Here is a 15,284-nt window from a genome sequence, read left to right as displayed (position 1 = left end):
TGTATTAATGGCACCTGTTTGAACTTGTTATTAGTATAAAAGACACCTGTCCACAACCTCAAACAGTGACACTCCAAACTCCACTATGGTGAAGACCAAAGAGCTGTCGAAGGACACCAGAAACAAAATTGTAGACCTGCACCAGGCTGGGAAGACTGAATCTGCAATAGGCAAGCAGCTTGGTGTGAAGAAATCAACTGTGGGAGCAATAAAATGGAAGACATACAAGACCACTGATAATCTCCCTCGATCTGAGGCTCCATGCAAGATCTCACCCCATGGGGTCAAAATGATCACAAGAACGGTGAGCAAACATCCCAGAACCACACGGAGGGACCTAGTGAATGACCTGCAGAGAGCTGGGACCAACGTAACAAAGGCTACTATCAGTAACACACTACGCCGCCAGGGATTCAGATCCTGCAGTGCCAGGCGTGTCCCCCTGCTTAAGCCAGTACATGTCCGGGCCCGTCTGAAGTATGCTAGAGGGCATTTGGATTATCCATAAGCGGATTGGGAGAATGTCATATGGTCAGATGAAACCAAAGTAGAACTGTTTGGTAGAAACACAACTCGTCGTGTTTGGAGGAGAGAGAATGCTGAGTTGCAACCAAAGAACACCATACCTACTGTGAAGCATGGGGGTGGCAACATCATGCTTTGGGACTGTTTCTCTGCAAAGGGAACAGGATGACTGATCCGTGTACATGAAAGAATGAATGGGGCCATGTATCGTGAGATTTTGAGTGCAAACCTCCTTCCATCAGCAAGGGCATCGAAGATGAAACGTGGCTGGGTCTTTCAGCATGACAATGATCCCAAACACACCACCCGGGCAAGGAAGGAGTGGCTTCGTAAGAAGCATTTCAAGTTCCTGGAGTGGCCTAGCCAGTCTCCAGATCTCAACCCCATAGAAAACCTTTGGAGGGAGTTGAAAGTCTGTGTTGCCCAGCGACTGCCCCAAAACATCACTGCTCTAGAGGAGATCTGCATGCAGGAATGTGCCAACATACCAGCAACAGTGTGTAACAACCTTGTGAAGACTTACAGAAAACTTTTGACCTCTGTCATTGCCAACAAAGGATATATAACAAAGTATTGAGATGAACTTTTGATATTGACCAAATACTTATTTTCCACCATAATTTGCAAATAAATTCTTTCCAAATCAGACAATGTGATTGTCTGGATTTGTTTCCACATTTTGTCTCTCATAGTTGAGGTATACCTATGATGAAAATTACAGGCCTCTCTCATCTTCTTAAGTGGGAGAACTTGCACAATTTGTGGCTGACTAAATACTTTTTTGCCCCACTGTATGCCTCTTGTCATTGACTCATGCAGTGCATTGCTGCTTCTTCAATGAAGGATACCAAGAAAATGAAGCAAATTTGATAGCAGAATTCAACTAGAAAAGTGTTTAAAAGTGTTTGCTCTTGTAAAAGAAAAATGCTAAATTTTCATGCCCCTTTAAAGGGGCATATAAATGTAAAAAGAAAATATTCAATGTGTATAATAATTTTATTGTAGCATCATTGTCTGCATAAAAATATGTGTGTAACCCCCACAAAGAAAGCTCCAGAGCATCAATGCACTACTGGGACCTAGCTTAACACATCTGGTAAGCCAATGATAAGAGGCATATGTGTGCACCCACCAATCAACATCTAGGTCTCAGTTATGCTACTCAACAAAGGATAACAAGATAATAAATTTGATAATAAATGTAAATCAAAAGGTCTCTTAAAATTGTATGCTCTTTCTAAATTCTGTTTCTTTTATATTTTTAATGAATAGCCTATTAATATTCCTCATCTCATGAAGGAGGCCATTATAAACTGCAGTAGTTTACTAATACTACAACATGCTTCAGCAGCATATGAATTCCTTGACCAGTGCAGGAGCTTGTTATATCAATCTCTAATTGGCCACATCAGAGGTCATAAGATATACTCACTATACATATTTAAGAGGCTTTGAAGGTGTGTCCCCAGTAACAAACCATGTTTTACTAACAAAAGGAACGTTTTATCTTATATGGTTAAAAAAGATAGTGAAAATGGAAGAGTCACCGGAAGTGACGTCATCTTGGAGTTTTTGATTTCTTGGTGTTTTTCGACAGAACCCCCGGTGTTCTATCGAGAACTCCAATACATTGAAAACTCCAATCTGACGTTACTTCCGATAATTCCATACATCTGATTGGTCCGTATCCAGTGAGTGAAAGGACTCACAACCAATCAGATTGGCACTATAATCGACTATCTACACTATTTTGCCTCTGCCTGGGGGATTCAAGGGCCTCTTGTAAACAGGGATAGGCACAGACAAAGGCTGTGGCGGACATTTTCCAAAGTACAAACCTTAGTGAAGAACACCAAGGTACATCAGAAATTAAAAACATTATTTTATAGTGCTTGGTGTTATTATACTGATGCAGATACCACTGATCCTATAACCAGCCCTCCTCTGGCTATACCCATGAGCCAGTGTCACTACTGAGTCATTATATAGTGCTGGGTGTTATTATACTGATACAGATACCACTGATCCTATAACCAGCCCTCCTCTTGTTATACCCATGAGCCAGTGTCACTACTGTGTCTTTGTATAGTGCTGGGTGTTATTATACTGATGCAGATACCACTGATCCTATAACCAGCCCTCCTCTTGTTATACCCATGAGCCAGTGTCACTACTGTGTCTTTGTATAGTGCTGGGTGTTATTATACTGATGCAGATACCACTGATCCTATAACCAGCTCTCCTCTGGCTATACCCATGAGCCAGTGTCACTACTGTGTCTTTGTATAGTGCTTGGTGTTATTATACTGATGCAGATACCACTGATCCTATAACCAGCCCTTGTCTGGCTATACCCATGTGCCAGTGTCACTACTGTGTCATTATATAGTGCTGGGTGTTATTATACTGATGCAGATACCACTGACCCTATAACCAGCCCTTGTCTGGCTATACGCATGTGCCAGTGTCACTACTGTGTCTTTGTATAGTGCTTGGTGTTATTATACTGATGCAGATACCACTGATCCTATAACCAGCCCTTGTCTGGCTCTACCCATGTGCCAGTGTCACTACTGTGTCTTTGTATAGTGCTTGGTGTTATTATACTGATGTAGATACCACTGATCCTATAACCAGCCCTCCTCTGGCTATACGCATGTGCCAGTGTCACTACTGTGTCTTTGTATAGTGCTGGGTGTTATTATACTGATGCAGATACCACTGATCCTATAACCAGCCCTCCTCTGGCTATACTCATGTGCCAGTGTCACTACTGTGTCATTATATAGTGCTGGGTGTTATTATACTGATGCAGATACCACTGACCCTATAACCAGCCCTCCTCTGGTTATATGCATGTGCCAGTGTCACTACTGTGTCATTATATAGTGCTGAGTGTTATTATACTGATGCAGATACCACTGACCCTATAACCAGCCCTTGTCTGGCTATACGCATGTGCCAGTTTCACTACTGTGTCATTATATAGTGCTGAGTGTTATTATACTGATTCAGATACCACTGATCCTTTAACCAGCCCTCCTCTGGCTATACCCATGAGCCAGTGTCACTACTGTGCCATTATATAGTGCTGGGTGTTATTATACTGATGCAGATACCACTGATCCTATAACCAGCCCTCATCTGGCTATACCCATGTGCCAGTGTCACTACTGTGTCTTTGTATAGTGCTTGGTGTTATTATACTGATGCAGATATCACTGATCCTATAACCAGCCCTCATCTGGCTATACCCATGTGCCAGTGTCACTACTGTGTCTTTGTATAGCGCTAGGTGTTATTATACTGATGCAGATATCACTGACCCTATAACCAGCCCTTGTCTGGCTATACGCATGAGCCAGTGTCACTACTGTGTCATTATATTGCGCTAGGTGTTATTATACTGATGCAGATACCACTGACCCTATAACCAACCCTCCTCTGGCTATACGCATGTGCCAGTGTCACTACTGTGTCTTTGTATAGAGCTGGGTGTTATTATACAGCTACAGATACCACTGACCCTATAACCAACCCTTGTCTGGCTATACGCATGTGCCAGTGTCACTACTGTGTCTTTGTATAGAGTTGGGTGTTATTATACAGATACACATCCAGTATTTCACTCAGGCTTTATTTATTCCATAATTTATCACCCAATAACGCTAGCAGTCTCCTGACAAGCCACTAACTTTGTTCACACTACATATTTTTTTATTCCTATTATTTAATCAGAAAGAAAAGATATACTAAGGTTCTGGCGGACACTGCAAGGGCTAGTCACGAACACCAATGTCCCTGTACGGACACCTTGCCTATCCCTGCTTGTAAACCTCATTCCCCAAGGTTTACTTGGGGTCTATGCCAGTGGATCGGCGGTGCACCCCCCAGACAGAGGCAAAACAGATAACAGAAGAGTTACCGGAAGTGATGTCAGATTGGAGTTTTCGAGGAATTGGAGTTCTCGACAGAACACCGGCTTTTTCAAATAAAGATAGCAAGAGAACGAATAAAAAATGATAAGAGGAGTAAATTAGAAACTTGGTTAAAATTGCTGCTCTATCCGAATCATAAAAGAAAAAAATTGTGTTTAGTATTCTATTAATGCCAAAAAAATTAAAAATAATAATAAATAAATAATTACAATGCCACTTTAAATAAGCAGATGTTTTGATGTATGTGCCATTTTTAAAGACTCTACAATTGGAGTAATTGTGATTATAGTGGGAAAGGTTATCAAAAATGTACAATTAAAGTCTATAAGATTTGCTTTCAGAAAAACTATTTAATAAGTTGTTCCAAAGGGACAACATTTATCTCCATTACATCCTCTATCCAAAAGACAATTTACTTTATGTTTCCTTGAGTCTTTCTCTCCTTTTTGGATACCAAAGTGGTAACTGTTCAGTAATTAAATAAAACTACATTTCCCGGCATCCCTTTTACAGCGGCGTGGCCTGTAGAAGGAAATACTGAATAATTTAGCAATGCATGCTGGGACTCGTAGTTGTATGGTAGATCTGAGTCTGTGAGGAACCTATGCAGCGGAGGTGGTGCTGAAAACTACCATCCGGCGTGCACTACGTCTCCGGCGCCGGCTACGTGGGCGACGTCGCGGGCACACACGAGGAGCCGTTGAGTGAGTGCTGAGTCGGGTTAGTGTCCGCTTTTCGCAGGTTAAGGCTGCGCTTTCCGCTTCCTTTTTATTTCATTTTTTTTTATTTCATTTTTTTTTTACTCTTTCGGTTCCCCCCGTTAGGGGGGTAAATATAATTATCTTTTTTACCTCAGTCGCCGCTGCTCACACCCGGAAATGGACCCCAGCGACTCAGCCCCGGATTCCTGGGACCAAGCGGACATTGACGCCCCGGAGGCCCAGCTGAATTCATCTCTGGCCCAGCTCAACGTGAACGCCAAACCCTTCGTTCCAAATGTGCACGCTGCTGAGTTCGTGCCGTCCTTCCTGATGCCCAATGCGCCGGCCAACGAGGCAGAGGAGGAGGGTAAAGCTAGAGAGAGAGGCCGGCTAGGGCCTAGCATGAGGGGACACACCCGGGGGAGGGAGATGGGCTGCTGCCTGGCATTAGGGGACACTCCCCAGATGAGACTGACAGGGCCTAGGTGAGGCCCCGGGCTCCAGTTACCTGACAGGCTGGGGTACAGTGAGCTAAGCAGCTGGGCCATTGTTCACTAAATCACTGTCACTCTTTGTATCATATTAATGGGAAGCGCAGTTTACCATGGGATCCCCACTGGTAAAACTGCAGCAGTAAATTATATTCTTATCCTCACTACCTTGTCATGGGGGTCAGTTATGGACTGAATAATGCACTGATGGTGTCCCCAGGGACTATAAATGGGGTTAAAAATTAGGGTGCACAGTTTCCCAATCAGCTTCTCTGGAGTTTTGGGAAAAGAACAGAAACTGATACTTTGTAGAAAACGCAAAAGCAGAATCTGTCACGGGTTGCTGTAATCTCTATGAAGAGTTTTGGTGATGATGCATTTTTGGAAATGTCTATGGCAACATGACATTTGTACCCCAAAGTATTGCTCCCATTTTCTTCCTGGTGGCACACATGCTTTGGCATTTCTCACAGCCTGGAAGTTAAAGGGGCAGTCAACTCCAAAATTGTTGTGGTGTGTATATACATAGATAATCCCTTTATTACCCATTCACCAGTTTTGCATAACCAACACTTATATTAATATACTTTTTACCTCTGTGTTTACATTGTAATTAAGCATCTTCTGACAGCCACCTGATCACATGGCTATTAAATATTGACTTTTTTATTTTACCCAATTAGTGCAGTGTTGTGCACAATGTTATCTATATAGCTCTCATGAACTATCCCAATACAAAAGCATGTGATGAGAGACTGTCCGTTATTGGCTTAGAAACAGGCAGAAATTTAGAGGTTTAAATGTTTTAAGTATATTAATATAACAATGTTGGTTGTGCAAAGCTGGGGAATGGGTAGTAAAGGCGTTATCTATCTTTTTAAACAATACGTTTTGTTGTTGACTGTCCCTTTTAACCTGTGTAGCATGCAGTGCAATAAGGCTGCATGGTCAGGAACATAATTAGGATGAATGAGTGTTCAAAATTATGTTCTTTATTTTTCTTAGTTTTCTTGAAACTTTTAAGTAAATTGTGTGTGTGCAGGGGTTCTATTGCCAACAGATAGGCTTGGGTGGGTCCTGCAGACTTCTGAACCCTAACTGTCCTACATTCTACACTGTAATTGAGTAGTGCAGGAGCTCATTCATAGCTGTGCTTTACAAGCTGCAACAAAGGAGAGAATATAAACATAATAAAGAATATTTTCAAGGGATCTTTCCTTGGACTGTAAAATGAGGCTAAATTTACTAATCAGATTGATATTTATTGTATATGCAGATCATTTGCTACAGTGTTTGATATATACTATGCATCTGTAAAAATGAGAAATACTTTTAAGTGGGATACTGGAAGTAAATATGAATCTTCACAGGCAGTAAGGGCATGTCATTTTAAACAACTTTCCAATTTATTTTTATCACCAATTTTGCTTTGTTCTCTTGGTATTCTTAGTTGAAAGCTAAACCCAGGAGGTTCATTTTCTAATTTCCTAGACCTTGAAGGCAGCCTCTAATCTAAATGCATTTTGATAGTTTTTCACCACTAAAAGGCATTGGTTCATGTGTTTCATATAGATAATATTGAGCTCATGCACGTGAATTTACAGTGGAGTGAGCACTGGCTAAAATGTAATTTTGTCAAAAGAACAAATAAAGGGGCAGTCTGCAGAGGCTTAGAAGGTAATTACAGAGGTAAAACGTGTATTATAAGTTTGTTATGCAAAACTGGGGAATGGGTAATTAAGAGATTATCTTTTAAAACAACAAATTCTGGTGTTGACTGTCCCTTTAACGAATCAAATACTATATATATATATATATATATATATATATATATATATATATATATATATATATATATATATATATATATATATATATATATATATATGTATATGTATATATGTGCACCTTTTCCGTTTTTAATCCATCAGTTAAAGGGTTCAATTAGTGCATATAGTAATACTTTTATTGCAGTGTTATGCCGGCCCACTTGGATTAACTTTTTTTTTTTTATTATTATTATAATTCTAGTGATCATCCAATCAATCAGAGTGTGTGTGTCATTTAACACTCTTGACAATCCATCCCCTTTAAAGCCCTTAGAAAACCTATGGAGAGAGTGGTTGTGACTGCTCTATTCATCCCAATTGGGATTTTAAATCTTTTATTATATATATATATATATATATATATATATCTATATATATCTATATCTATATCTATATCTATATCTATATCTATATCTATATCTATATCTATATCTATATCTATATCTATATCTATATCTATATCTATATCTATATCTATATCTATATCTATATCTATATCTATATCTATATCTATATCTATATCTATATCTATATCTATATCTCAAACTATTTTATTAATTGCAACATTCTTATAGTCTGAAAGTTACCATCACTTTAATTTAGGATTCAGGTCTTCTAGGATCCGAAGAGGCAGAACTTTTGTTGTTCACTTTCTGTAATGAGATCTACACTAAAGCACCAGCTTAACTGAGAATAAAGCAAACAAACTATAAAGTTTTATAATATAGTGCAGCAGTTGAAAATTGCATTGCAGATTAGCTGCAAAGAAAACCCTTTTTTTGTTTTTAAAAATGTCTCTTGAATAAATTTGCTTCCATCACTATTGGTCTAACATCAGATGATTTATAAGGCAAAAAGTAGCATTGCTCACAAGAACTTATTGCATTTAGCAGTCACAGCTTTGTAGACTGGGAAAGGTTAGGGGACGTGGTTGGAAAAAATCCCAATCAATGCACGTTAGCTTTGTTATGCTGCTCTGTATTTGACTTTTCTTTTCAAATCGCTATTCACTCTGGCTGCCCTGTGCTAAGGAAAATTTACACTGTGCAGCCAGAGCACAGTTGGAAGAGAACAGCCTGAGGTTGAGCAGCGCTGCAAAGTGAAACCGCTAACCGTTCCTGCATGTGTCCCATTCTTTCTGCAGATGTGATGACATCTCCGATTACAGCATGATCCTGGTTAAATTCATGGTAAAATTTACATAGTAGTTGTTTCAGTGAATAGCTTTTCAGTTAGTGGGAATACACAAGGCCAAGGAGAAAAATCAGAACTATCTAATAGGCCAGAGGTATTGTGTTCTCAGGACAAGGACAAGCCAGCCTTTTCTTTCTTTCAGTAAAATGTATGCCTTGCTAGCCTCCGCACACGGCGTAGCTGAAAACATTACTCTCTAGTAGCCAGGGGTTTAAGGCAAATCTTAATTTTCCTGCATAAACTAAATATAAACCAGCTTCACTAAAATAATTTCTGTTGCATTGCATAGGATTCTAATAACCTAGAAACGGTATTTCACACTCGCCAGTCATGATATGAAACATTGTCTTTTAATGGACCCTATTTTTAATTCAGTAAAGGGTCTTATTATTTTTTTTGTGTGAAGGGTTTAAATCAGTGATGGGGAACCTTGGCATTCCTGATGTTTCAGAACTAAATTAACCATGATGCTTAGGCACTCTGAAGTCCAGTTAAGCATCATGGGAAATATAATTCAGAAACATCTGGAGGGCCAAGTTTCCCCATCCTTGGTTTAAATGGACATTAGTCAAAATTAAATGGTTGCTGTCTAATTTGCTTTGTTTCTTGTTTCACTGTGATCTATATGGCACACACATGAACTAGCACTGTCTAACTTTAAAACACTGTAATAATACACTGAGATAAGAGGCAGCAGAAATTAGCAGGAGCTTACCTAGGTTTAGCTTTCAAAAAATTCTAAGAGAACAAAGGAAATTGATGATAAAAGTAAATTGGAAATTTTAAGAAGTGTGAGACAAAACAATTTTTTCACAAAATTAAAGGACACGTAAAATACACGTAAAATAATAATTAACAAATGCATGATAAGACAATGCAATAGCACTTAGTCTGAACTTCAAATAAGTAGATTATTTTATTTTTTTTCTGACAAATTTCAGTTATGTCTATTTCCCACTCCTCTTGAATCATATGACAGCCATCAACCAATCACAAATTTTGTGAATTCTTGCGCATGTTCAGTAGGATCTGTTGACTCAATACGTGTAAATATAAAGACTGTGCACATTTTGTTAATAAAAGTAAATTGGACAGTTTTTCACAGCTAGACATTGTTAGTTCATGTGTGCCATATAGGTAACATTGGGCTCATGCACAGTTACCTAGGAGTCGGCACTGATTGGCTAAAATGCAAGTCTGTCATTAGAACTGAGATAAGGGTGTGGTCTGCAGAGACTTAGATACAAGGTAATCACAGGGGTAGAAAGTATATTAATATAATTATAACAAAACTGGGGAATGGGTAATAAAGGGATTGTCTGTTTTTAAACAATAAAAAAATCTTTCATAATTCAGAGAGCAGCAACTTTCTAATTTACTCCTCTTATCAATTTCTCTTCGTTCTCCTGCTATCTTTATGTAAAAAGCAGGAATGTAAAGCTTAGGAGCCGACCCATTTTAGGTTCAGCACCCTGGATAGTGTTTGCTTATTGGTGGCTACATTTAGCCACCAATAAGCAAGTGTAACCCAGGTTCTTAACCAAAAATGGGCCGGCTCTTAAGCTTTATATTCCTGCTTTTTAAATAAAGATAGCAAGATAGCTTAAAATTGCTGCTCTATCTGATTCATGAAAGAAAACATTTGGGTTTAGTTTCCCTTTTTAGGGCAGGGGGCTGCAAACTGAATTAAAGGGTGCTGTAAAATAAGTGTTCATATAATCCTCAACTTGTTCTGTACAAGGTTTTTGTAAAATATTTTCCGCTGCTGCGTAAAGCACTAACAAATAGTTTGTCCTTGGCTATGGTGTAGCTGGTTTCTTTGACAGTTAACAATTCACAGTATTATTGGAAATGTACATAATTATGTGGGAATCCCATGAGTTTGGAGTAAACCTTTTTTGAAGAATGTTTCTTTATGTAGGTCTCTTAAGCTAATGCACACATATTGGAAGCTACAAATGGTGCTTCTTGCGCAGTATACAGCTAGCGGCGCCTTGCGCAGTATACAGCTAGCGGCGCCTTGCGCAGTATACAGCTCGCGTTTCAACTGATAGTAAGGTTGAAATATAAACCTTCATGATTCAAAGCATGCAATTTTAAACATTCTAATAAATCAATTTATTTTTTTCAGTGTATATTGAGAAGCATACATGGGTAGGCTCAGGGACAGCAGTGCACTACTGGGAGCTAGCTAGCAATTTTTTTACATCCTATTTATCTCTTGTCACTGGCTCGCTAGATGTGTTCAGCATTGCTGCTTCCCAGCCTTTTTACTCTTCAACAAAGGATGACAAGTCTATGGGGCCAATTGGCCTCTGATGCCCCCTGTTTCTGCACGAGCCTTTAGGCTTGCCAGAAAACAGCTGTTATGTCTTAAGACCGCTGCTCCTTAAAGGGACACAAAACCCCAAAATTTTCTTTCATTATTTAGATAGAACATAACATTTTAAACAACTTTCTAGTTTACTTCTATTAATTTTTCTTTGTTTTCTTGTTATTCTTTGTTAAAAAGCAGAAATGTAAGCTTGAGTGTGCATGTGTCTGCATCACTATATAGCAGCAGTTTTGCAACAATGTTCTACATTAGCAGGAGCACTAGATCTCGGCACTATTTCCTGTCATGTAGGGCTTCAGGCATGTGCACGCTACCTACCTAGGTATCTCTTCAACAAAGAATAACATAAGAATGAAATACATTTGATAATAGAAGTAAATAGGAAACTTTTTAAAAACAATATTCTCTCTGAATTATGAGAATTTTTTGGGGTTTAATTTCCCTTTAACTGGGGACATCAATCCCGACGATCAGGTTTTGCACCCCCTGCTAGCGATCGATTGGCCGTGAATCTGCAGGGGGCAGCATTGCACAAGCAATGCCACGTGACCTGGTACTATGGGTGTGCAAGGCTGGTTATCAAAACTCTGCTTATCTGTATGTAACGTAAGCTAGTGTGTGCTACTGACACTAGTAGTAGACCAAGCTGTCAACGTCTGATAGGCTAGTGTAATCAAACAACTTTTTTTTTTTTTTTTTTTTTCTCCTCCATAGATTTAGAAGACCTTGTTTTGCTGTTGGATTAGAAATTAGATTTCTTGCTTTTTTAATTTAGTGAATAGGCTGGATTTGGTAGCTATTTTTGTTTAAAGGGATATAAAAACACAATTTTTTTCTCATTCATGGTTTAGATACGGCATTACATTTTAAACAATGTTACCTTTATCGTCAAATTTGTTTTCTTGGTATTCTTTGAAACCTGTTTTAGTGTCACTTTGAAGGGACAGTCAACACCAGAATTTGTGTTTAAAAAGATAAATACCTTTTTTATGCTTTATTACCCATTCCCCAGTTTTGCATAATCTGTGCTCACTCCTAGGTAACTTCACATGCATGAGCTCAATGTTATATATATGAAACACATGAACTAACACCCTCTAGTGGTGAAAAACTGTCAGCTTAGAGGCGGCTTTCAAGGTCTAAGAAATTACCATATGAACCTCCTAGGTTTAGCTTCAAACTAAGAATACCAAGAGAACCAAGCAAAATTGTTGATAAAAGTAAATGGGAAAGTTGTCTAAAATTACATGCCCTATCTGAATCATGAAAGTTTTTTTTTTTTGGACTTGGCTGTCCCTTTAACGTATGTGTGGGTATAATGTGGCCAGAGTCTGTACAACCCTGTTTTAGATGCAGTCACCCTTGGCTATTACACTGGTGACTCTAGATGTACTTACCTGAGTGCATTGGACCTAGATGTGTGAGTGAATTTGTTTTTTTGCTTTCCCCCCTGGCTTCAGAATGAAGAGACACAACAATCAGCTGTGATCATAGTTTTAGCAAGAAATCTGTGTCATGGCTTTTAAATAAGTCAATACACTGTAATGATTCTGTCTTTACCTTTACATTTTGCTTGTTTGATGGAAGTGATTTGAAAATAAATTGTATAAATCTGTTTTCGAGCTCTGCCTCGTGAATTTGTTTTCTGCATGAAAATAATTACGTAAAATATTTGGCTGCTCCGCCTGGCTAGAACTTTTGAAGTTCGCAGTTGGAGTACGTTTTTAAAGGGATATAAAGCTACAATACGAAAATTTTCAAATGCGTTAGACCAATTTATGGTTGCACTGTCACATGTCTATACTTATGTGTTTAACCATAATCTGCACTGTGTTGAGATTAAAACAACCAGTGATTGACAGCTACTCATGCACTCTCACCTTTGCTATAAAAGTGGTATTAAAATGTATTTTGTGATCGAGTAGAATTTACTTCTATTATCAAATGTGCTTCATTCCCATCAAATTCTGTGCTGAAGAGATACCTAGCTAGGTGTCTGTAGCACTACATGACAGGAAATAGCGCTGCCCTCTAGTTAGGGCTGGGAGATATGGAGGAGAAAAAAAATCACAATTTAAAAAAAAAAAAGCGATTGCGATTTAATTGTTTTATTAGAAATTACTATAACATCTTAATTTTTCAATAAAATGTTTAACACTACAGACTTAATGTAAATGTTTCTCGATGTCCAATACTCTCTTGGAGCATAAAAATAAAAAAACAAAATAGTTGAAATAAAATGAGCTGCCTGTGCCGTGGTTACATAGCAGCAATTCACTTCACAATACATCCTACAAGCAACCCTTAAAGGCACAGTATACACTTCTTTTTATATAACTGCATGTAATAGACACTACTATAAAGAATAAGATGCACAGATACTGATATAAAAATCCAGTATAAAATGGTTTAAAAACTTACTTAGAAGCTGTCAGTTTAGCTCTGTTGAAAAGGTAGCTGGAAAGCCCACTGCAAGTGGGAAATAGGACACTCCCCCCTCCTTTTGCATATGAAAAGACCCTTTACACAAACAGGAGTAAGCTGGAGAAGGTAGCTGACGGTATTCACATAAAACTTTGGGGCTTGGTTAGGAGTCTGAAAATCAGAGCAATGTTCTTTTAAAAATAAGCAAAATTATACATTTGTAAAAAAACAACTTTATGGGCTTTATAAATAGATCATCTACAAGTCATTTATGCAAAGAAAAAATTAGTGTATAATGTCCCTTTAATGAACATATATAAATAAAATATATTGTAAAATGTAATCAAACTCAATCACAGAAGTAAAAAAAAAAGTAAGGCACTATAAAGTTTTTGTACAATACTCTCTTTATTGCTCACATTTTTGAGCTGTCCCACCGCCACGCCACTCCCAGAAGACTCCCACACACTCTGTAATCTCTCCCAAAATGGCTGTTTCGCGGGCATTCTCAGGTCCGCCCACGTTATGAAAGAGAAACATTTTGGTTTTCATGTCACTTTAGAGATGTACAAAATGACATGGTCTTTCTAATTTGCTGAAGTATATAACCTTTGGATTACTTAGCTTTCTGTGTCTTTAATCCCCACAATGTCGTTGTACACAGAACATACCATTTTAAACAACTTTCCAATTTACTTTTATCAAATTTGCTTTATTCTCTTTGCATCTTATTTTGAAGGAGCATAGCAGTGCACTACTGGTTGGTAGCTTAACACAGATGAGCCAATGACTAGACACATGTGCTTTCAACAATCGGCAGCTTGCTCCTAGTTGTGCATTGCTGCTCCTAAACCTACTTTAGTCTGCGTTTCAACAAAGGATATCAAGAGAATGAAACAAATTAGAAAATAAAAGTACATTGGAAAGTTGTTTAAAATTGTATGCTCTCTCTGAACCATAAAATAAACATTTTGGGTTTCATATACCCTTTAAAGGACCAGTACATGCAGTAGATTTGCATAAACAACAAATGCATGATAAAAAGACAATACAATATCACTTAGTCTGTTAGGTCTATTTCCACTCCCCCTGTATCATGTGACAGCCAAAAGCCAATCACAAATGCATATACGTATATCCTGTTAATTATTGCACATGCTCAGTAGGAGCTGGTAACTTAAAGTGTAAATATAAAAAGGCTGTGCACATTTTGTTAATTGAAGTAAATTGGAAAGTTGTTTTAAAATTGCTGCTTTCTGAACCATAAAAGAAAAACATTTTACTTTTCGTATCCCTTTAAGTCTCAGTCTGAAGTTGCAAGCATTGCAGCTCACATCACAAGCATAGAACCCCCAAGGCAGAACATAGAGTGATCTGAGATGTCATCGCAGAAAATGCAGCATGTCTGCAGAAAGAACAGGAACTGCTAGCACTTAAACTTTTCAGTACTGCTCCACATTAGGCTGTTCTTTTTAAACAGAGCTGTTCTCTGGCTGCATTGTATAGGTTTTCCTTAACACAGTGCATCCAGAGCAAAGTGCTGTTTGAAGACAACAGTCACATATGCAGTAGTGCATTGATTGTCTGGCTCTGAGATTTTTGTAGTCTGCAAAGCTGTTTTCCTCTGAATGTAAGATGTTTGTATGAGCAATGCACCTTTTTATTACTACATTTCTATGTTAGACTAAGAGAAAAGGAAACAAATTAATTCAAGAGACATTTTACAATTACTTTTTTTGTCTGCAGCTAATTTGCAATGCAATTTTCAACTACTGCACTAGATTATACAACTTTAAATATTGCTTTATTCTCCAGTTAACCAACACATTGTAATTGATCTGGTGCTT

At 38.2% G+C, this 15,284-nt stretch overlaps 1 protein-coding gene across 3 annotated transcripts in view; it reads left to right on the top strand.

The window, feature by feature from the left end:
- The first annotated feature begins 5,059 nt into the window (after nucleotides 1-5,059).
- The window catches only part of GSPT1 (G1 to S phase transition 1), a 93,158-nt gene continuing 82,933 nt past the window's right edge, over nucleotides 5,060-15,284 (top strand). The window contains exons 1-2 of one of the 3 annotated variants that reach the window (XM_053694569.1): nucleotides 5,060-5,183; nucleotides 5,320-5,531. In XM_053694569.1, the coding sequence (XP_053550544.1) occupies nucleotides 5,342-5,531 (190 nt within the window). In that variant the 5' untranslated portion in view covers nucleotides 5,060-5,183; nucleotides 5,320-5,341. The remainder of the gene's footprint in view (nucleotides 5,184-5,319; nucleotides 5,532-15,284) is intronic. The other 2 variants (XM_053694570.1, XM_053694571.1) reach the window with 2 other exon arrangements.

This window comes from Bombina bombina, chromosome 11 (genome assembly GCF_027579735.1).
Source record: "Bombina bombina isolate aBomBom1 chromosome 11, aBomBom1.pri, whole genome shotgun sequence".
NCBI classification, from domain to species: domain Eukaryota; kingdom Metazoa; phylum Chordata; class Amphibia; order Anura; family Bombinatoridae; genus Bombina; species Bombina bombina.
The sequence above is the reverse complement of the archived record's forward strand: the minus strand, read 5'-3'. Positions and strand labels throughout refer to the sequence as shown.